The sequence below is a fragment of the Corvus moneduloides genome, chromosome 2 (genome assembly GCF_009650955.1).
Source record: "Corvus moneduloides isolate bCorMon1 chromosome 2, bCorMon1.pri, whole genome shotgun sequence".
Classification (NCBI taxonomy): Eukaryota; Metazoa; Chordata; class Aves; order Passeriformes; family Corvidae; genus Corvus; species Corvus moneduloides.
The window spans coordinates 41,483,794-41,507,986 of NC_045477.1; the positions used below are offsets into that span (position 1 = coordinate 41,483,794).

The window sequence follows — 24,193 nt, forward strand, 5'->3', positions numbered from 1 at the left end:
CTGGTAATAGAGATGAGACATTTGAACTTAATAACGATTTTGACTTTGGTGACAGTGTTTGTAATGCCTATGTTTGTTTTCATAAATTGCTATAAACTTAACCAGAGGCACAGGGTTTTCCCCCAAAACTCCATTTCTTCCTTCTAGAATTGCGAGCATTTTTTCCTTTTGTACTCTTCAGCTGATAAGTGTGAAAAGTGTGCTGGTAACATTCATGACAGAGAACTGACAGACCGTTGTAAATTCTTTACTGGTCCCCAGTCTAATGACTAATGGCTCTTGACTACAGACTCAAGAACTCCTAAACTTGAACAGCCCTCTGCTCTGACCACAGCCCATTTTAACAAAGATCCTACCACATTTAAATTTTCACAGAAGAAAATTTTTTTCTGCCACCATGACAAATCCTAACTTTCTTTTTTTTGGTGTGTGTATGTTAGCATATGCTCACCTTTCTACCCACTGCATCTGATCAGGTGCCTTGCATGACTCTTCTTCCCTAACATGTCACAATAGGGCTAGAATAGTGCCAGTCTTTACATTTACAATACCACCTAACAGTCCATGTTCTTCTAAAGCAGCTGATTTGATTTATACCAAGACAGTGCAGGAAAAAATACACTGACTACAAGCCCTTTAAGCACGTCCAGTGAATCAACTCAAGTGCTTTTTACTGCAGCTGTGCAAGTAAAACAGGTAACAAAATATTTCACAATAAAAGCAAGGTGGATTTTCAGTGGAAGCAGAGACAGGCTACCAAGGGGGAACTTAGAAACTGCCCAGGCATAGGAGGGTGGCATTAGGAAGGACAAAGCTCTCCTTAAGCTGACATTTGCAAGGGCAGTAAGAACTTCTACTGCTACAACAGCAAGGCAGACAAGGAAAATGAAGGCCTACTGCTCAGTGGGGAAAGGTATTTAAATGACAGTGGATGAAGGTAAGAATGAGGGACTTGATGTCTTTTTTGCCTCAGGCTTCATCACAGTCTCTCAGGCCTCTGTGCATAGCGAATGAATTCAAGGAGACAAGGAAGAACTTGGCCCAGGCAAGTCCAGAGTGCTACATCCACAGGTAGCTACATCTGAGAGAGCAGACCAACACCTTGCAAATATGCTATCATCTCTGAAAGACCATGGATATTGGGAGAGGTCCCCAAAGGCTGGAGAAAGGCGTCAGACCCATCTTCAAAAAAGGTCAAAACTATGATCTGAGCAACACTGGGCCACTCAACCTCCCTTCAGTAACTGGCAAAATAATGGAATGAAAAATGAAACCTCTTGGAGCACATGCAAGAACAGATGGTGTCTGGAAAAAGCATGTGTGCGTTTCCGAAAAGTAAAATCTGTCCGGCCATCTAGACGGCATTCTGAAATGAAATGACTTGCAGATTAGAGAAGAGCAGGAGATGTCTTTGGACCTGAACTTTAGCAGGGATATTTACACTCAATTCTGTTCTATTCTATTCTATTCTATTCTCCCACATTAGTGACTGACTCAGTACGAATGAAATATGTTGGAAATTAATGGGTAAAGCAGGGCAACAATAAAATTGAAGTTAAAATTGGCTTTATCTTCTAAAATTAGCAGTCAGTATACACAAGATAAAATTACCTCGTTCATCTCTGCGTCTTCCTGAAAGCTTTTCTTTTGGCACAAAAATGGTTTAGAAATACATTTTTTGATTCTGATTAGAAGATACAGCAAAGATTTTGGGCTTGGCACTAGGTTGAAGGGTACTGGAAGAGTTCTCCCTTCTTCAAAGTAGGAAAACCAAAGTTTAGCCCTTGCAAATTTCCATTCTACATCAGCATCATCCTGTAAAACAGAAACACAGCTGTTAATACACTGTTAATACCACTTCGACTGTTGAAGATGCTCTAGCTAAACGTGTGTTTCGAGTGTAACTGGCTGAAGTTACTCTCAAACAGATCAAGATCTATGAAAATCAAAATTTAAATTAATGGAACAGTTCTTATTAATCCATTTAAAATAATGCAATTGCAGAAGGACAGAATGGATTTAATTTAAACATTGTTTATTCCAGAGAGAGTGCTAATAGTCTGCAATACAGGATCATAATGACAGACTCCATGAATAGTCTATAGACTTTGTTAACATGAAGTTTAAAAAGTTAGGTGATTCTTACCTAATTCCTTCCACTTGCTGGAGTATATGATTAAACCAGATATTCTATCATCCCCATGGTTTATGTTTACCATTTATGATCACCAAACCACTCTATTCCTCCCTGTAAAGTTTAAGAGGATTTTCTGCAGAAAGGACTGACATCAGTTCAAGGTTGTGACTCAATACTGCTGTACCTGTTTTTAGAAGCTCTTTTGTCCAATCACTGTATTCTTAATGCTCCAAACCTGAGAGGTTTGCTCTGTGGCCTCCTGAGTCAGAAGAGTGTGAACCTCCCTAGACAATGTGTTGCTCCTGCTCAAGCGGGACAACACTACAGCCCCCAACCAGAGCCCAAAACCGGGTACCAGAGTGGAGTCAAACCTGAGTCTGCTGCTTTGGCAAGGGCATCCCCTGGGGAAGTCTGGGATGGCCTAGCTCCTGGAGATTTGCTTACTTTTTCTCTAAACAGTGGTAATGATTTAGCCCTCTGTTTTACATGGAATGCAGAAGTTCATTATGATTTTCAGTAGCCCTGCTGATTACTTTGCTAAGTGAAGTTTTGTTCACTGCAGAGGTCTAGAGCAACACTTGTTTCAATGAAAGAATACAGCATGTTGGAGACTTGCTTGCAAGGTCGAGGCATAGGAAAGAGAACATCCTCGCAGCAAGAAGGACACTTCTCAAGTAATTACAAATGAGGCAAATGAAGGATTCACACCATGTAGCCCATACTCTTCAGGACACATAACACAGTTCAGCAGTAGTTTCTTATTCCAGTCTGGTTATTACTACTGCAAGCACATGCAGCTAAGTAACTGCCAGGTATTTTATAATAAAAATGAACAGTGGAATTCGTATTTTCTTCTAATATATTCCAAAAGCCTTTGTGGTACTTGTCTTAAATCAGATGTCAACAAGAAAATTTTCCAGGAGCTTTAGACAATTAGTTGTAACAGTAAATAGGGTGATATTTCATTATAAATGGACTTTTTACCTCAATTTCCTGGAATGAACTGTTGATCATTGCGATAAGCATGTTCAGTAAGACGATGACCATGGTAACATTATAGACTCCATAAAGAACATAACCAATATTTTCAATAAATTTGTGTTTATAATTGATCACAACTGATTTAACTTCTGAGAGTCCAAATATAGCCCAGAACAATGTTTTGAAACTTTCTTCAACACTAAAAGGAGAAATTGGACAAAAGCATATGTTATTGAAGAAAGCTGTATACTCTTATTGTAGCAATTGCCAGTTATCATTTTTATACAGTGCACAAATTTTTCCATTATCATAATGTTGAACTCCACCTCAGTGCATAAAAGCAGACTGTCTAATTTCATGAGTACAGGCTGTTTCATAACACAAGATTCCTAATGCTTAGGACTGACAATAAAACCATCTGATTCATATTAGATGGTTTTAGGAATCATATATCCATCGTCAAAAGAATATTACAAAAAATCGCTTGTTAACTACTTTCGTCTACATGCTACAAGCTTGCTGTTAATGTGGAAGTAAAAAAAAAAAATTAACCTGTAAATGCTGTATTTAAATTGCACCACTAGTTCACTTACTATGAATTATTTCACCACTGATGTAATAAATATTCTGAAGCTATGAAGTAGACAAAATATCTGATAGCAAATCATCAATTTTCAAAAAAATGAGTCTTATGGACCACAGTCTTCCAGTTGAGTATTTACTATTCCACAGTTCCAGGGTAAAGCCATAGTGTGGGAATAGTGATATATTTTTTTTCAGGTTAGTTCATTTAAATATATGTATTTCTCTAAACCAGTTTATAAATATACATAAACGTAAGTCCAAACCTCTGAGGTACTTTTTCATATCTATCTCTATCTGTTGGAAGACATATTTTCCCTCACTTTGATAAAGAGATCTCAGTTTCCCACATCCAAAAAATACAGTAGCATTGCAAAGAACATTTAGGATTTTATTGAGTTATTGTTAAGAAACAAAAGTTACAGTTTAATCAGTTGTACTTACGTTGTGAATGCTTCATTTTGTTTTGCCCCCAGATAGTAGGAATAGAGATTAAACATGCCTATCATGAAAGCCACAAACACCATGATAAATATCACCATAAACTTGAAGATGTCTTTCACAGTTCTCCCAAGTGATATCTGCAGTGGTCCAAAGCTTTCATTAGCTGGTAAGATGTAGGCTATCCGTGAGAAACTTAACACCACTGCAATTGCATATAGCCCTTCAGAAATGATCTGAGGATCAGACGGATCCCAGTTTATTCTGGCTGAAAACAAAAGATGAGAATTCCTGTCAGTATTTCAGCAGAACATGTAATCATCTATGGGAGGTCTTTTTGGACCACCTGCTGCCTCTGCTCTAATGTAGCCCAGGATACATTAGTTCTTTGCTGCACATGCCCATTGCTGGCTCATGTTCAACCTGGTATCCATCAAGTTATGTTTGCTACCCTATGAAAAAAACTGGCATTAAATATTCACTATTAATATTATCCATACACAGACGCTCTCTAAGCAGACTTCAGTGTACATGCATACATAAAAAAATGCCTTAACTAATTGCTTTTAGGACTTATGTGAAATTTGTAACTTTCCAGTAAAATTTATAAGACTACAATTTAATGTGTTTCAGAATATAGACATTTTAATTATTCTGCTTTTCTGTAGTCTGGATAATGCAAAAATGCAAACATCTCAGAAATAAGTGTCTGAAGCACAGAATAGAGATAGAAACTGATGTAATTCAGTATCTAGAGAAAATAATTAATAATGGTAAGAAAGATGTGGTGGTGTTCAGAGTGAACACAAGCCAACAGTGCTTCATTTTTTCTCATGTGGGCAAAATAGCTTCTAGAGTTTCCCAAATATGCCAAGCAAGTTTAACATTTTTATCTCTTACTAGTAAAGAGAGTGGATTGAGAAATATTAAAGAAATAGAGTCTCTGAGCAAATAATATATAAAAGATATATTGGCTTTGCTGGCAAAGCAGGTTTAAGAACTTCTTGCATCTTATTTTTTAGTTCTGTCCCTATGTTACAGTACATTCCATTCACAGTTGCACCACCACAGACTGGTTTGCAGGACAGTATTGTGTAATTGAACAGATTAAAATGATCTAGAAAAGGGGTGGGTGACAGTGAGTTATTGTGATATTAGATAATTTCAGTGCCTGCTGTCTAGAACAGTCTACAAAAAGATGTATAAGCACAGCCAGGGGATCTATGATCAAATAGTAGAGTCACAGAATGACACAGTATGCTGAGTTGAAAGGGACCCATGAGGATCATCAAGTCCAACCTCTGGCCCTGCACAGCACCATCCCCAAGAGTCACACCATGTGCCCGAGAGCACTGTCCAAACACTTCTTGATCTCAGACAGGCTGGTGCTGTGACCACTTCCCTGGGGAGCCTGTGCCCAGCTGGTGATGCTGTGCCCTGATGCACCCCAGGACACACTTGGTCCTCCTGGCTGCCAGGGCACTGCTGACTCATGTTCAACTTGTCATAGGGATAAGAAAGAGGAGGACTGGGAATTTCTTCAGTACTACATTGTGAAACTACGGTATTAGGACCTATTAAAAGAAAATCAGTTTGTGTTGGCCCAAGAAGTACATCTTAGTCATGTGCAATCAACTCACCCAAAGTGTAGTATTTTATGTTGGGCTCCAGTGTTGGACTTGTCAGATCTTTCATATTTGCATCAACGATGTTCTGGGCTCTGGATGCATGCCAAAATGCCATAAACCTTGCTATGAATGATGCTGCAAAAATTGCTAACATACCAAAATCAAGCATATTCCATAACTCAAAGAGGTATTCCTTTGGACCTTGAGACCAAATTTCTTTACACTCAGACCATATCATGCCTGTATACAATAGAACAGAGAAAACAGTGCGTTCTTTATTCTTCACGCTTGTTTTATATTTTTATTATATACAGGACATGCTCGTGGTTGCAGTCAAAATCAAAAGAATTTTGATCAGTGGGACTTCAAACACAAAACTAAATCCTTGGACCTGTAAATTCATATAAATTCCAAGACTACTTTCTCATCTGAGTAACAATAACGATCTTTCAGACTGCTTTTTGCTGTAAAACTACAAAAGCTTTCCAAGAGAGGAATGGGATTTGAGTATTACTATCTATTACAGACACAGAAAGAGATGAGAAGAGCAGAAATGCTCTGGCATGATCATATTTAGTTTTACCACTAAAGCAGAGCTCACAATTTCTTGTTTGCATTACCCTGGGTACAGTCCCTCTTACTGAAATTGAAAATATATTTGACAAATGAGCATGAAAGTAAGACTCAGACCTAATGCTTCTTCAATAGGACAAAGGTATCTGTTTGAGTCCTAACTATTGTCCCTTTGTAATAAAATAATAGTACAGTATCAGCTTATGACAACTTTTTGTATTGTGAAAATTCTTTTTTTCTGAGATAAAAATTATATGACTATGAAGTACATTTCTAGGATTCTAAAGACAGTTAATAACTGAACAGAACAACGTCACTAATTTTTACACTTGTCAAGTTGAAGGCACTTTTCATCATTTTCAGATAAGGACAATAATAATGTCAATTACAGTAGCTAAATTCAGTGTCACATCTGTATGCATGAATCAATTTTTCATAAACTGTCTTATGCATGACACGGATATAAAAATAGATTAAATTAGCAAACTAGAACTTCAAACTGAGAAATTATTATTTACTTCTTTATTACCAGATGAAAATATTGATATTTATAGACTTTGGAAATCTAAGTGCCATATTATTCCTAAAAAACACAATTATAGCAATTTATAAACAGCTTTACAATTAAATACATACATTTATGATCTCACACTGGGATCACAAAAGCAAAGTATTTTAAATATAGAAGCTATTGAATGGATAGCTTGAATTAAACTCTCACATATTACTGGCTTAACTAGCAACCAGACCCCAGACCCTTAAAATACATGAGCATCTAAATCCTACTGGAATAAAAGGGAGTAGTAAATAAGAATCTGACAGCTAAAATATTTTGGAAGGTTTGTGCTCAGGTTCTAATTCTGAGTAGTCCTATATCACTAAGTTGAATGGGTCAGCTCAAAGTACTACTCATAGCACTCATTTCATTCCCGTGTTGAGATGGAAAAATCTACCACTGAATCTTCAGGGATCTATATTCTTCTCTTTTGTCACTAATATATTCAGCAAAACACTATTAGTTCTGCAAGCATGCTTGCAAAATAAGAGAATTCTAGCAGAAAGAGAACACTGGACACAAAAAATCTTGGCTTCTCATGTAAAAATCTTTCCCCTTGGAAGCTCACACTGTGACTGGACACCCCCCCCCCCCCCCCCCCAAAAAAAAAGACAACTGGTGGACACTTTGCTTTGATATTCATATAACTGAATTCGTCATATTCAGATAATATAAATTTCACCTAAATACTTAGTCTGAATGTTTGTGATCAACTAGACACATATGAATCCTGCTGACATCCAATAAAAAACACAAGGCCCATGTGGGAATGCAGACAGCTGAATAAACTCCCTTTGCTGAAATTTTTACACAAAACATTAATAGGAAATGTTACAATTGGGTTCAGCTTCACTTGAAATCATAGCTAGACAAATTTAAGCAACGATTTTTACCTATTACCCAAGAAATAATGAGCATCTCCATCCATGAAAAACAGGATGTTTTCATCCTAAAAAGCTGTTTTACATTGTCTGTTGTTTCATTAGGTCGGAGTTTGGTGCCGTCAAACCTGTCAGCTGCATTCATGACAAGCAGACCGAGAAAAATGGTGAAAGAGGCTGCATGGGCTACAAACTTCATAAATGGTCCACGCATTATCCTCCCCAGCTGCAACAGAGAGTAAGAAACACAAGGATATTGCACTGACTGACTCCAAATAAAATTTATATAAAAAGAGCAGTAACACAGATAATCATATGTTTCAGTAATACAAAGGAACAAATATTTGAAAATGTTTGTATACTAGGATGCCCTGCTCACAGTCATCCTTAGAAGTTTCTACTGATTTGCTATTTTCAGAGGAATAATCTACCAGTTTCAGTTAGGATATCAGTGATAGAATAACAGCAAAACTGAAACAAAAAAGCATAAAATATATAATTTAACTCAGCGATTTGAAATAATACTGTAATTATTTTGTGGCATCTATGTCTACTATAGATAATCAAGAGAAAAATTTATTACTGTTGTTGAATTTCTTAATGCTAGCCAGCTTCACTGTGAGACAAGACAGAAAATAAGATTTTGCCACACGTACTAAAAGGATTATCACCATGAGTGAATTATGAAGAAAAGAATTCCATTTCCTGACTGATGTGATACTCAATTTAGCAGTTATTGTGCAGTTTTCCCAACTTATTTTCTTTTTTTAAAAAAGTCGTGACACCTCAAAAGGTTATATTTGTGGTTATGTAGAGTCTTAATTTCCTCCTGACTAATATAATGGAAAAGTTCTCAGCTTTGTAATGACTATGAAAAACTTAAAAAATGGTTTAGTGCAACACTTTAAAAACCTAAAGGTTCCTTGCACATTCACAGAAGGTTGAACTTTTAGCAATTCTTTACTTTATTTTTGAAAGTGCTTGTATTGATATTAAGAGTCTTAGCTTGTCCACTTATCTGGCAGCTGCAGAAAAGTACTTTTTAATTTCAGACGGACTGTATTTGTATATTACCAATAAATCATTGAAAAAGGAAAATAACAAGTAGGTAAGTCACTGCTATAGCAGAAAATCAATTACTGAAATGTGTGAAATGTGTCTCAAAGCATGTTTTAAGAGAAAAGTACTCATAAAACCCCCAGTCACAATACCAAAAAATGAAAATAATGTAACTGATTTTATTGTCTAGACTGAAAGAAATTTAAAACTATGGCAAAACTTAAAAGATGCCTTTCTCATCTCAGAGAACAATAAAAAAAAAAAAAGAGCCCAGTCCTCTCTTTCAACCTTCCTCTTCCCCTGAAATCATTGTACATGCACAGGATTCAACTGCTAGAATTGCGGATCTCATACTGCAACATCTTGAACAATCCTCATAGGAGGCTATCTGCTCCCTCTAACATACTGTCAAGGGAAATTTTCCATTAGTGTCCACTGAAAATGGATACTGGACAACTGAAACAGAGGTTCAACACAAAGCTCAATGAGGTCAGAAATTGCAACCCATCTTTATTGGAAAGGTTTTCCATACTACATATAAACCAAACCAGATATATTGGTAGCACTTAATCCCAGACAGTGCATCGCAAGAGAATGCAGGGCAGGTTGTGTAACTGCTTTGAAGACCTCACGAAATATGACTATTAGCACTGTCTTGACTTTTATCTATATATTTTTAATAATGAAAAAGAAAATTGCCTTTGAGGTAGTTGGAATCAACCCACAGCTTGAACTTAGTTTAGCTCTGAATCAATGGCAAGTGAGTATCCTCGGCATCTGCCTGCTAAGGCAAGAACTAAATGAAAAACTGTTTGACTCCTTGTTTATAAAGCAGGATTTCTACAAGGCAACTCTTGGTCAACCATCATCACTTACTTTTTTTACTACTTTTTACTTTTTTGTTTACTACATGTTGCAATTAACACAACACATTTACCTGTCTAAATTACAATTGTCCGGACATGCAGCCTTGCAGCCATTCCATTCTAACTTGGCTTTAAAACAACATGTTCCTGAAGTGTTATTTAAGTGTGTCTTTGTCATACAGGAATCTAGGTGCAGAGGAGTTAATAGAAGGCCCTGACAAGGCTTCCCAGGCTGACCTTGCTGCAAGGAGCAATCCAGTAGGCCATGGAAAGGAAGGGAAGTCCGACCGCAACCGCGAGGACAACCAGAAACTTCACTGCCATCGTCTGCTGCCGCAAACCCGACAAATTCTCGTACCAGATCGAGAGGAGTTGCTGCTGGCAGTTTGGATGTGCTACAAACTGTGATAAAGGAAATAAGCACAAACATAATATGGCTATCAGAATAACTTCTGTTAAATTACAGCTATAGGAAGTGCACTGAGAACGATGGAATAGCTAAAACACAGCTTATATTCAAAGGAGCATTGACAGGGGTATAAGAAAAACTATTTTGATAAGCCAAATCTCCCCAACAGGCATGTTGCCATCAGCAACAATAAATACTTTAACATAAAAATCTTATTCATTAACACTATGTTCCATCACAAACTATTAATTTCATCTAAGGCTAATTTATCTGGACAAACTCGATATGTTTCTGACATTTATAATTTTAATTTTATTTAAAAAACGGTAACTTTTACTGCTTCAGAAATTCCAACACTTTAAGTCTTTTGTTCTGCAAAAAAGGCTACATAATCTTCACTTAGGAAAGAAACAATATGTCAATTTACACATGTTAACACAGAAAATACCATTTTTCTCAGCTGACATGAAGAAACAGCTTTTTGCACATTTGCAGGAAATCAGATAATGATTATCTGTAACTTGGGTCTGGAACCATCTGGACAAACTGCAAAACTGAGAAGTCTGTCCTATAAGGCTCTTTGTGTCCTCTGGATAATATAAGAAGCACCTTACAAAGGTAGATACAAAAAATAGTAGATTCTTGTGCACGGCATATTTTAAAATTGAGATAGGTAAATAAAATTAAAAATTTAATTGAACGTACTATTTCTTTCTAGAATCTTTCTCTGTACTTAAAAGATGACTGCCTGAAGGTGTAAGAAATGTACATACTGAGACAAGAGGAAGTGTTGCAAGAAAGCTCACATTTGCAGAAGCACTGAGACTCAAACATTATGAAGGACCCAAGCTCAATGGGATCTGTTCTCTTCAACAGTTCTTTCAGCTCTCTTCAGTGACTGTAGCTTGGCAAGTGTTTTGCAGGTTCATGTTTGTATACTGGTTCAGCCAAAATGGTTTTCTTCTTTTCTTCCCTTCATGAACACATAAATAGAACTCACATATAAAGTTTTTGTGTGTCCCCCAGGGATGTGAACTCAATTTTTGTAAAAATTTAGGGTAAGATGCTTTTGAAGTATACTATTTATCTGTGCATTCTGGATCTTTGTTTGTACAAACTTCACCACACATATAATTTCTCCCTGGTCGACACAAGTCACCTAGAATTTTACAACCTGTATTATCCAAGTCAAGTTTCCTGGGAAATTCCAATGTTTATGCAGCTACAAACTCAGCTGGTTTCACTGAGCACTATACAGATGGAGAGCAGAGTACTAAACTGACTGTAGAAATGAAAGCAAGCCAAAGAAGGGACAATAATTCCCGTAGCTGGCACCGCCTAAAGCCTGCTTTCTCCAGAACTAAGAAGCACAGTACGAATATTCCCAGGTTATGTCTCTGGTCCCTTTGTACAGACACAAACACAGTTTCTGTGAGACAGGCAATTTCACTAGGTTTTCTCAACTTTCTGAGCAAGACACAACAGCTTGACAAAAACATGTATCAATTTTCGTTACGTAGTGCACTGCACTGATGCGCTATTCTCTAGCTTTCATAAAATCTTACATTTTTCCAGGCTTCAGAAGTAGTGCAAATTTTTTTCCATCTTTTCTTTTCTTTAAAAAACAGATTTCAAATAAAAATATATATCTAAAAGTTTTTCATATAGCTACGCATTGTTTTAGAGCCATTTGCTCTCATACTCATTGGGACCAGTGTTCACCCCAAACATCTGCTTCTTGTTTTTATTGCAAGCGAGGATTCTTTTGATTGTAAAATACACTGTGCAAGAGGGCCCAAATATTCATTTCAGTGTTGTAGACTATCAAAAAAAAAATTTTAATAATAGGACAATTTTATACCAGCATCATGACATGCCTGTTTGATCAACGTAATTGCTTACTTTTTTAACTTCATACTTGATGGCGAGTTTTAAGCGGCTGAGGCTGGGGCGACCATGCTCTCCATTATTATGACTCATCTCTACGTCACCATTCAAAATAGCTTCCACTTCTTCTGTATTTCTGCACAAATCAAGCAGTCCAACTACAAAATCTTTGCATTGCATAGACAGTTTCTTGTAATCATTCTAGAAAACAGAGCAGAAAGAAAGAAACTTGCTGTTTAGATCCAACATGAGAGAAATAGCTCTACAGCCCATCTACACCTGCGTGAACATGAACAGCTTCTTAGCACCTTGCTATGCTTTTTTCCCCCTAAATGTTCAAGAAATGGGATTCGTCTCACCTTGGTTGTCTTGCACATCTACATCATCAATTTTCACACCTGAGTCACTCCTCTAGACTTGCTTTAGAGGCAATTAAAGAGAAAAAAAAAAAAGCAAAACACTTTCAGAAATATCATAATAACAAATTTTAATGACCAGTTCAAGTTGAGATGAATGGCACAGAGGAAATTTTTCCATTCCCTGTCACAGAAGCCTAGACAACTAACTCAGATGTAGAAAATTGCACTGTAGAGATTTCAACTGGGCAAGATGAGCATCCTACACAGAACACATCTAAAGAAACTCCCAACCTTCTTCAGAATTGCATAAATATACTGAATTTCCTTAACCCTAGAATTATGCTTTAAACTTTGGCTTTCTCATTTTCCAGCATCTCCTCCAGCTTGCAAACACAAGGTTTGATTGCTGTTCTCCAGCAACACTGCCAGCAGTGGTACAGCTACTGTGGTGATACCACATCTCTGACTGCAGATCTGCTCCAGCTCAAGGATCTCACAAGAGACTTCACCACGTCAGCCAAAATGTTGCTCTGCAACTGCAGGTTCAGTTGCTTATTGCTTTAACTACCAAGTGTTCTCCTTGGGTACTGTTTTCCAAAGGACATAAGTCAAAACAGAAAAAGGTATTTTGATCATTTCAATCCACAGCTCATTAACCACTCCTTACATGCAGCTGTGTTTGGGTCATAAGAGATGGATATAGCTAGGCAGACAGGGAGTTAGGTATAGATGTATATCTAAAGCTAAAAAAATCTCACAAGAGATTTACTCATGCATGGGCCAACAACTTCTGCTGTTTTTGTGATTTCTGCTCATTTTAATGTCTTAAAAAGATGAAATTACTGTATAATTTTTCCTAAACAAAAGAATGGAATAAACCTCCAACCACTCCACGCCATACAGGACTGCTCACATAGTCTCTATGGTATGCTCAAAGTAATTTTCTACAAATGCTTTTATTACACTGACACATTTCCCCTTCTTCCAGTCTGTTCTTCAGGGTATTTCCCCTTCTTCCACTCTTAAGTCTCTAGTCAGCCCCTTCTCTTTATCCTTCATACTAACTGCCATCTAATGCATCCAATACCTCATCCTGGAAGAGAAACCATTATGTTGAGCAGACAAGATACCCTAATTTATTTGCTGAGGGTGTAATTCATGCATCTTTGTGCTTTATTGCCCACAACACTACAAGAACAGTTTATTACTTGGATCTATTACAGGATTGCATCCAAGTTTTATACTTCACTTTGCTTAGATGAATGCAAACATTCACAGAGAAATATTTACAGACACTATTTTACATCTACATATAACTGCTAGTGATTTATTTTTTTAATAATATAACATAAACAAGGTAACTCAGATCTGTCGTAAAGGAGAAAGGCACTTCAATGCCATTTATCTACAAAGAAAACAGAAGCTAAATACTAAAACTAATAATTTCCTGTCATTCTGGATAATCTATTATTGCATTATTTGTTTTTCTTCTATTCAGATGAATAACAGGAGAGGTTAACTAAAATCCTGACTTCTGGCACTACGGAAAGACTTTTTTCGAGAATAATATATTGCCTTCTGTTTGGCTTTCATTCTTGTGGCAGAAGCTAAGATTCAGTATTCAATATTTTTAATACATAAATTTTCTCTTCCAAATGAAAGGAAAATTAGCTATTTTAAATTCACAGACAAAGGAGAAACAAAGGCAACTACACACCTTATACACCAACTCTTCCAAACTGATATTTGACCCTTGAATATCAAATCTAAAAAGGAATAATTTTCGAAAAATATAGGAACAATATCATTTGGACTTCATAATAACTATTAAAATTATTGCAATATATTAATATGTGCATATTTTCTGGTAGAAGATAGGTACATACATCCACACTCACACGCACTCTTCATCAGTATTTTCCAGCTCAGGTAACTGACACCTGACATGGAGTTTAAAAACAGTATGTGAGGAGATCATTACTCTATATGGGAATTATTCCTTCTGAATTTAAGTTTGTACACAGTACCACAGTACATATTAGCAGCCAGTAAATTCACCCATAAATTCCTTCAGTTTATTTTCTCATTTGCAAATGCAATAAAACAGTTCCCCCTCCCATGAAATACTGCCACTATGATCAGTGGCTTGGTGGTAGCCAAGTTGAAAAGTTGTTGGCAGTCAGGTTATGGCAAACAAGCTTTGGGAATTGAGCGTCGCTCATCACTGTCTCCACCTCAGCCATGGCACAGGCAGCATCAGCTGAAGGCAGAACAAAAACTAAATTACAGCAAAAGTGATTGATACACTCTTCAATGTCTCTCTGTCACACACACACATAAAGCTCCCCCTCCCTGAGTCTCACGTGTCTCCTGCCACTTATGTGAGCCAGGGGAATGTAGCAATTTGTTTGGCTTATTTTCAAAAATGGACAAAGGCATGGATAATTCCATGAGTTGTCCTTTACTGCACATGGTAAACTTCGTGATTAAAAAGAAATCCATTCCTGGGAAACTTCAGATGGTAGTTAGAAATTAAGTTACAGTTGGAGGCTCTAAAAAGAATCAGCCCTTAATTCTGCAGTAAAGCATGTGTGCTTTACTCTCTGCATGTGACAACACTGGTTCAGGGTTCCTCAGCAGTTTAGGAAAAACAAATTGTGCCAAATTTCACCACACCAAGGATGAGGGGGCAGTACTAGCTGCTCCCACCCTGCAGAAGGAAGGTGATGATTTGGGGTGAGCAGTGTGGGGGATGAGGAACATGGGGAACAATGCTGGTAGCAGAGGGCTGAGAATAAGAGTAGCACTGCTGAGAGGGGTCACCTGCTCTTAGTGTTCATGGCAACTGCAGACTCTCTCGGCGTGCCAAGTAAGGGAGCAAGCAGGCTACAGTCACTCTGAGAACCTCAGCTGACCGTGCCTTACTTTACCTCTGACAGCGTAGCAGGAGACCACAGCCAGAAGAGCAGTAGAGCATCACTACAGCTGTATCTCCCAGAAGAAAGGGTATCTTTTCACGCAGTACCCCGTGACCAGTCACAGGCTCCTGCTGTCCCCCAGACTGTGTCTGTGATGAGAATGCTCTCAGGATGCAGGCTGACACTGAACCCCATGGATGAGACAGAGCAGTGCTCCTGACCACATCCTGGCTCTGCTTAGTGAACTGTAGAGGCCAAGATCAGAAATACGGATACTGCTATACTAGAATTGAGAAAACTGAGGACTTCAAAGTGTGATGTAATGTTGGATTTAGGTGTCACAGTAGGTAGCTAAACACATTATTTCCCTTTCAAAGACAGCCCTTATTCCTCCAGTGCTTCACTCCTTCTTCTCTAACAGGTGATGTTAGTTTTTCTTTCGGAAAGTTGACAATAGTGGTAATGCAGACTGGGATCCCATTTCTGTAATGGGGGTTGTATAAATGAAAAAAAAACCCGAAAAATCAGACTTTGAGATGATAAATTGAATTTTGCTTCTCATCAGAAAAGCAAACTTGGACGACCTTATTAGGAGGATTAATTTACAGCAAAAATGCAACATATCTACATTTAACTTAAAAATACATTTTCCATTCCATCCCTTTAAACAATAAACTAGTCAGTTGCCATTATAGTTGCAGTGGACTTTATAATAAATGCTGATCTCATCCATTTTGAACAGCACTGGGCCACAGCTGTCCCTCTCAAAACTTCAGGCCACATCTCTGCACAACAACATTTGTCACATACTAGCTTTTAGGTGGGTAAATAATTGAGATGACAGAAAACATGAGCACCATCTCCAAAAATAAAAATATTCTATATAATATCAAACTCTGTAAAGTTTCACACTAAGCCATGTCCTGCATGTGCATTGAGGCAATTCCAAGCACAAATACAGGCTGGACAGAGAATGGATCAATAATAACACTGAGGAGTAGGACTGGAAGTTTTTGTGGATGAAAAACTCAACATGAGCCAGCAATGTGGGACTGCAGTCCAGAGAGTCAACCGGGCTGCATCCAAAGCAGCGTGGGCAGCAGGGTGAGGGAAGGGATTCTGCCCCTCTGCTCTGCTCTGGTGAGACCCCACCTGCAGTGCTGCATCCAGATCTGGAGCCCCTGACATAAGAAAGAGGTTCACTTGTTGGAGCAAGTCCAGAGGAGGCCACAAAGACAATCAGAGGGCTGGAGCACCTCTCCCATGCAGACAGGCTGAGGGCTGGGGCTGTTCAGTCTGGAGAAGAGAAGGCTCTGGGGAGACCTTACAGAACCTTCCAGTACCTAAAGGGGCTCCAAGAGAGCTGGAGAGGGACTTTGGATAAGGGCCTGGAGGGACAGGACCAGAGCCAATGTCCTTAAGCTGAAGGAGTATAGTTTTAGACTAGATTTTATGAAAAAATTTCTTACTATAAGAGTGGTAAGGCACTGGAACAGGTTTTCCTGAGAGGAGTTTCCGTGTCTGGAGATGTTCAAGGCTCTGAATAACATGGTCTAGTGGGAGGTTCCCTGCCCTGGCAGGGGGTTGGAACTAGATGATCTTTAAGGTCACTTACAACCTAAACCATTTTATCATTCTATGACACAAAACTAAATTAAATGGTCTTCAGAAAATCCTGAAAATCTGAGAATCACTCAGGAAGCCTGAATTAGCTATTTGTTTGGTACAGAAATATTTCTACACTTTGCTTTACATGTCTGTCCAGTTACTCTTCCTTCAGAAGTAGTCTTCTACTATTTCTGGTTTTACTCCTAAGAATGTTCTTCCAAAACCTTCTTAAATACTGCAACACTTTTAATACCTGCAACAAAATGCAAAAGGCATGTCATGCTAGATGACACTACTGCATAGGTTTGTACAAAAAAAGGGGTTTATTCCAGAGAATAATGGTTTCCCCTGCTGTGGCATTTCCTACTTTGTATGAATAACCGTTCCACAGTCATTGTTCTCTCTAATATTAGGAGACAAAAGCAATTTATAGGACAGTCATAAAACAACCAGCATCACAATATAGCACTGATCCTTCCTATTGCCTCTGAGGAAGACCAGGAAATTATCTGTGTCACTGGATGCTAAAAGCAACCACTTGAAAGTTCCCCTGCAACAATACCCCATCAGCACTCAAAAATAGCTGACTTAAAATGGCGTATTACCAGAAAGTTCAGTTTTCATTTAGGCCAAGGCTTGAAATACCTTAAATGGCTCAGGCTGACCCTAGGTGGAGCTAAAGATTTGCCATGTCCAGCTAACCTATGCACTAAAAATATACTTGTTTTGATTACACTGACACAGATAACACATTTTTACCAAATCCACACTTTTTTTGCAGTGACTACATTATCCAAATAATTGTAGCAAATGCCTGAAATAAAACAAGGGCAATAATTTTTTAGATTAATTGCTGCAAGCAGGTATATGGGCTTGCAAGAAGGGAAACAAGCCCAGACTCAGTAAAGCTGACAGCGTCCATTTCTCATAACTTTTAAACACTAGTATTGCCTCCACTGAACGTAAGGCAGGTATTTTGCAGACAAGTCCCTGGCCTGTCTAGATATTGTAAATTCTACAGCTTATCAATAGTGTAAATGTCAACTCTCATCAATTCAGTTATAAATGTACTCCATAGTCTTTATTATTTATCCAGAATCACCACATGATTTTAGTATCTATAAAAACGTTCCCAAAAGACCTTATATTGCCAGCTGCCTGCTCCTGGTGAAACCTTAAATTAATGGAGAGTTAAATTTCCATGCTGCCTTGTGCTCATGCTCCTCACTGCTCCTATTCCCCTCCACTCTAAACAAAGAGTATGTACGTTCCCAACAGAGCCTGGATGATTAATGCCCAGCAGTACAGAGCTGCTTTTTCCCTCATCTAGTCTTCAGTTTCTCCTGAGGGACAGTATCCAAGATCTGTCAAAATTCTTTGTACAAGATTACAGTAGAAGTGAAGCTCTCATTTTAGAGAAAGCAACCGAGACAAAAGAGGAACTGGAAAAACAGAAGTCACCAAAGAAGGAACTTCCTCATGGCACTTCAGAGCTGACTGCAGAAGCTTGTTCTGTGACCCAGCCTACTTGGGTTCTCACCTGTGCGCTCCATGCCCTTCCTGGTGATGCCACAGCCAGGTACAGTGCTCCCATTCATCTCACTGATTGTGTACTGCAGCATACATTTGAAGGACACCTCTTGCTGACTGTTCCAGATGATGATTTTATTTATCTTTATAATAATCTTAGCTTGTGTCACTCCAACTGTGTTAAAGGGATCTATACAGTCCCTACAAATCAGACATGCTATTTATCTCAACATAGCTGTGAAATTAACAGGCTGCACTTACGGTTTATGAAAAATGGTTTTCAGTTCTGTTCTAAATTTACTCTGCTTTAAGTTAATCAAGTCCTTTTGTTCCCAACAGCAGCTGCTAAAGAGAAAGAAACAAGTATGTGGTTTCAATACTCTTCTCTGAACTGTACATGAAATCAGTGGATGAAATCTCAGTCCACTGAGGTCCTAAAGGTTTCTGCCAGGGACTTCTAGTCATCTCCTGCTAATGAAGTCTACGTATATTGCTCTGTCACAGTAGCATCTGCTTTCAACAGGGTCCCACGAGGCAAACCCAGGCTAAGTGATTTTAGCTAACACTGGCAATATTTGCACAAGGCCTGACTTCCCAATTACTGACAGGTAAAACCTTACATTCTTACTGCCTTAACTCATGCTTCAAGAATCTATGGAGCTTGGGTCTCAACTATTAATATTTTTTAAAAACATGCATTTATGAAATATTAAAATTTCTATGTAACACTGAAAAAGTCTTTTAACTCTAGAGGGTTCACATATAACTAAGTACAAGTAAGCAAGAAAGAGAAAGAAGTGAATAGAAATACCAGAATAGCACATTAAAAAAGGAGGACATTTATTTAGAATCCTCCTTGTGAATAAGTGCAAAACATTATAAGAAGTATGAAAGCTTCAAGTCCAAATACAAGAAACTAATGAGAATGCATGAGGCTTTAATAGAATCATGCAACTTGTCTGTTGTGACTAAAATGTACCACTTCAGTCTCCTCTTTCCCCTGCCCTAAGCCAGCTTCAGCCATGAGTTTGAAGGGCCTCCTTTACTCTCCTGCCTGATAGGAAGTAGAAAATTAGTTCACTAGCACATTCTACAAAACCAGCATGGATTACAATCAGCACACAGCAATAAGACATTCACAAAGATTTCCATTCAGTAAACAACTGTATATTTTCCCACGCTATCTTTCAGATTTATGAAGGATAAAGTCTGCAATTCTGTGTTTGTCAGAATCAGTGTCCCTCTACTCACCTTGAACTCTTTTTCAATGTTGGCAAGCACAGCCAGCTCATTGCTGAGCTCTAAGGCAGTCATGACAGGGTCTTCACTGGACAAAGACAGATAAGCAGGGCTGGCCAGACCTTTGTAGGCATTGATCCTGGATCTAGAGTGGCTGAAAGAGTCATGCTTTTGTTTCTGATTGCACTCACTGCACTTGCAGAAATAGTCATGTGGCCTATCGATCCGAGCTCCTTTCCGCAGCAGGGTGTGCACGATCTCGTACTCGTGGCAGTGAGCAGCCAGAATGATTGGCGTGACATCATGGGAGAAGCGCGTGCCGTCCTCATCGTACGCGTAGAAGTCATCGTGCTGGAGCTCCGACTGGCTGGGACTCAGAGCGAGCCTCTTGCCTTCGGCAAACGCGGGGTGGCTCAGGATGGCTTCCACTATCCGAACGTAGCCTTTGCTAATGGCCAAAAGCAAGGCATCCCCCACCCGGGCCAGGTTCTCCTTCTTCAGCAGAAGCTCGGTAATCTCCAGGTGCTCATTGGCCACTGCCAGCTGCAAGGCGTTCTGGCCCATGTAGTCCACACAGTTCACATTGAGTGAGGGACATTCTTCCAGCATTTTGCGGACCACTGGAATATTTCCATATTCTGCTGCATCCAGAAAGCGCTCCTCCTCCAGAGAAAGGCTTGTGGAGTGGTCATTGAACATGTAGGCTGGCCCCCGGCTGGCCTGCCTCCTGCCCTTCTCCCGGAGAATGGTCTGTCGCCGCAGGGCCAGCCTGTTCTCGTTGCCTCGGCTGTGTGCACACAGAGAAATTATTAGTTCTTCTTTAGGCAAGGGCATAGCCATTTTGAATAATAACTAACAAAAATACTCCAATCCTTTATCTGCTGCATATTTTGAATGCAGCAGGGAGATCAGAAACCCTGACTTCAACGCATTTTGCAACCACTGTTTCTACACAACTTGGGAGTCAGTAGCCAGCTACATTTTATTTCAACAAGAAGTAAAAGCTGTCATCAATCATCATTTAAAACTATACTTTTTTCCTTATTTTGCCCTCACAGCTCAGAGTGAGAACAAGCCACAGTGTAAAAGGAATCGGCAGTCATGGGATGAGAAATGAGGGATTGCTCAGGATAGCATGGCACAAAAAGATGGAAATTCTCTAAACTCCCTTCTGCTTCAGAAAAGCAGAGAGGCTGACCCCACTTGCTCTTACTCTACTTCAGCAACCATCTAACTTACATTTTGGCTCTGGTTTCTCCTCTTCACCCTGCTGATGTTTTTCTGACAACTATAATTGAATGCTGAGGCATTAACTGAATCTGGACAAGATAAAAGCACATCAAATACACTGTATGAAATCTCTTACTCCCCATCTCCACCATTCTTTTCATTACTACAGTTCATAACCTTGATATGCTATTTATTTCTTCACCCAGGGCCTTGCCAACAAATCCTGCTAATTGTTCATTCATGATAGCTCTAAAATGTTGTCCAGTCTGCTACTACTGAAACCCTCAGCCATTTGCAACCCTAATTATTAAATACCTCATTAATAATTACTTAATGATTAAAACAAAAAAAGAACAGATCAAACTGAAGTTTGCTGAGAAATTTTACAAAATATGCTACATTCTCTTTAAAAAGAAGAAAATCTAATTCACTATCTCAATCTTATTTCAGCCAATTAATATCCCAATCTTAAAATACAATCTTCAATAGAAATTCAATTGCAAATAATTTTCTATTCTAGAATTACTCTGCTAAACTACTTAATATTCCCCACAACTTCATCTTTTTTCTTTATTGAATAGTAGCTTAATTATTCTTTACATACATATGCTCAAATATACTCCAATACATTCAATACAAAAAAATAGCCACGAGCAATATTTTATTCATTAAATACTAATGAATATGAATTTAAATGTAAGTAAAAAAAATTTAGTCCTTTGTGATTCAAAATTTTTTCACAAAAATTAACACTGGAAGATATTATTTATTCTAGATTGTTTAGATTTAACTTTAGTATAAATCTCCTTTCTGCTTCTTGACTTCTCAAGTCACCTACTTCAAATTGCCAAAATCTTAAATATAAAAGGATAATTTTCCTGCAAGATAATGAAAGGTATGGAATGTGGAATATATCCCAAATGACAATAGTAACATATATAATTATCAGTTCCATTATTTGACATTTTGTAATAAATAATTTTTCAGAATCATTAGGGGAACATTTCCTCTCATTTCACAAAACATTTAAATCAAGCAAAGAAATATTTAGTTTTATGTTTAAATTCATTTCAAAAGCAAATTTTTTTACTAGTGATAAATACAAATCATAGGAACTGTGATTTGTAGCTCTGAAAAAAAAGCTGTATGAGCTTTATTTTATATTTATCCTAGTTTCTTGTATATGTGTTGAATTTTGTAAGCTTGCTGTATTTTCACAGTTCAGTGTATTCCTGTGACATCACATTTGTTGAAAGTCTGAAAAACAGTGCAAATTTTTCATATAATTTTTTCATTAATTTGTTCTTTTGTATCAGAGAAGGTCCTTAGCAGAGTGAGGCGTTACCTACATTTAAGGTAGACTGACCTGGGCTTCAATTTAACCAACCAGACACACAGTCCTGAGACCTGTCATGCAAGGGTGCAGAGGGAGAAGTCATGGCAAGGTTGTTCTCTACCACCTCTTAAGTGCACCAGGTTTTCCATCTTTGTTAGCTCCACATCGGCTTCTCAGTTTTGAATAAACTAATTATTAATTGCAGTAGCAAAATAATCTTAAATGCAGAATCCATCCTATTGAGCAGCATGCTGCAAATTCCCTCTCTTGAACTGGTTCTTTCTTCTGTGCAGTGACCAATTACTGCTAAACATAATTTAAGTAATTTATACTGAAGTTATTTCACAGAATGACAGACTCATTTAAGTTGGAATAGACCTCCTAGATCATCAAGTCCAACCTTTGACTGATCACTGCCTTGTCAACTAGACCACAGCACTAAGTACCAAGTACCAAGTGACTGCACCACCTCCCTGGCAGTCCTTTCTGATGCTTAACAACCCCTTCCATGAAGAAACTCTTCCTGATGTGCAACTTGAACCTCCTCTGAACAGATGATAAACAGATAATAAATTCAACTCATAAAAAATCGTAACATATTTTTTAAACTTCTTCCAAATAATAAAGGCGTGTTCCATGTAGTTTCAAATCTCAGTTAAACTAATTGACAATAACAACATCATTGGTATAAAATACGAATCTTTATGTGCCCTGCAAAACAAACCCAGTATAAAATTATTTTGCTAGTGTTTGATCCTTGAACAAGGAGACAAACCCTCCAACAGAATCTTTGTCATTATTTCCTGAGATGCATCAACTTCAGTTCAGCAGTCTGGGGTGATTAACTGACCCAATGTAATGCTTATGGGCACAGACCTTACTGCTTAAAACTGAGGCAAAGGAAGCACTGAGTACTTCAGCCTTCCCTGGGTCCTTTGTCACTGGGTCCACCAGCATAATCAGTCTGTGGTGATGAACTGACCCAGCACACAGCCAAAAACTGCAGCTCATTTTTCAAATAATGGGAAGAGATTATGTTTATTTCTAGCAATACATTCATTATGGTTTATCAAAGCAAAGGGTAATCATTGCTAGTGAAGAATACTTAGAATTAGCTTCTTTGTCTGGCCCCACTTCCTCTTTCCTTGCCTGCATTTAGAAGAAAATCATTGCTTAAATGGGATATTAAATACATACATTCCTTACACAGCAGCTCATTATCTGAATTAGAACCTATTACAGAATGAAATAGAAGATCTTTTTCATTGTTTGCTGGACTGTAGCACATGTCTGATGCAGACCTCTAGAATCTCAGCGTAACCCATTTTCCCAGCACCAATGTATTTCATATGTATGAAATGAACCTCCTGGTTTGTCCATTTTGCATCTACAGTTAATTAAATTTAAGGATCTGTAATTAAAACTGGTTCTTGCAGCACAAGGCTATAAATATGTTTAACTGCAACAAAGAAAGCTGAATTTTCTGTTTTATTATTTCTGTTTAATTAGATAGAGACAGTAAACATTACTTCAGGAGTTTGTTTAGAAAAGTGTAAGACGTTTGCCTCCAAGCACAGGGAGAGGATTTTGATGATCCAGAAGAGTATGTTCAATCCTGTTATGTTCTGATGTTCTTACATTTATTTCACATTCACCAAGGTCCTTCCAGTCTGCATAAAACTTAAAGCCACTCGAAACCTCATCCTTCTCGGACTGTAACTGTTGGTTGCAAGACACTAACAATGCACTTTGGGCAAGTGCATTCTAAAGGACTATACTCATTACTACTTAGTACTGAAGAGCCAGTATGACCAAGCCTGGAAAATTGTCATCAATCTGGATATCATATTACAGGAGGGAGTTCTACAAAATTAGACTTAAATGCAAGAGAGGAGCGGAGGTCACACAGTCTCCACTGTAATTTCCACTTTAAACATAGTAAGATTGATTTTGTCAATTATATAGGATGGTAC

The 24,193-nt window shown here is 38.1% G+C and overlaps 1 protein-coding gene across 1 annotated transcript in view; it reads right to left on the bottom strand.

Moving 5' to 3' along the window:
- TRPC6 (transient receptor potential cation channel subfamily C member 6) overlaps positions 1-24,193 on the bottom strand; it is an 81,722-nt gene that overhangs the window by 11,542 nt on the left and 45,987 nt on the right. The window contains exons 2-9 of the mRNA XM_032099233.1: positions 19,667-20,441; positions 12,016-12,201; positions 9,942-10,106; positions 7,792-8,005; positions 5,782-6,009; positions 4,145-4,409; positions 3,122-3,317; positions 1,612-1,815 (exon numbers count right to left, since the gene is read on the bottom strand). Of these exons, the coding sequence (XP_031955124.1) occupies positions 1,612-1,815; positions 3,122-3,317; positions 4,145-4,409; positions 5,782-6,009; positions 7,792-8,005; positions 9,942-10,106; positions 12,016-12,201; positions 19,667-20,441 (2,233 nt within the window). The remainder of the gene's footprint in view (positions 1-1,611; positions 1,816-3,121; positions 3,318-4,144; positions 4,410-5,781; positions 6,010-7,791; positions 8,006-9,941; positions 10,107-12,015; positions 12,202-19,666; positions 20,442-24,193) is intronic.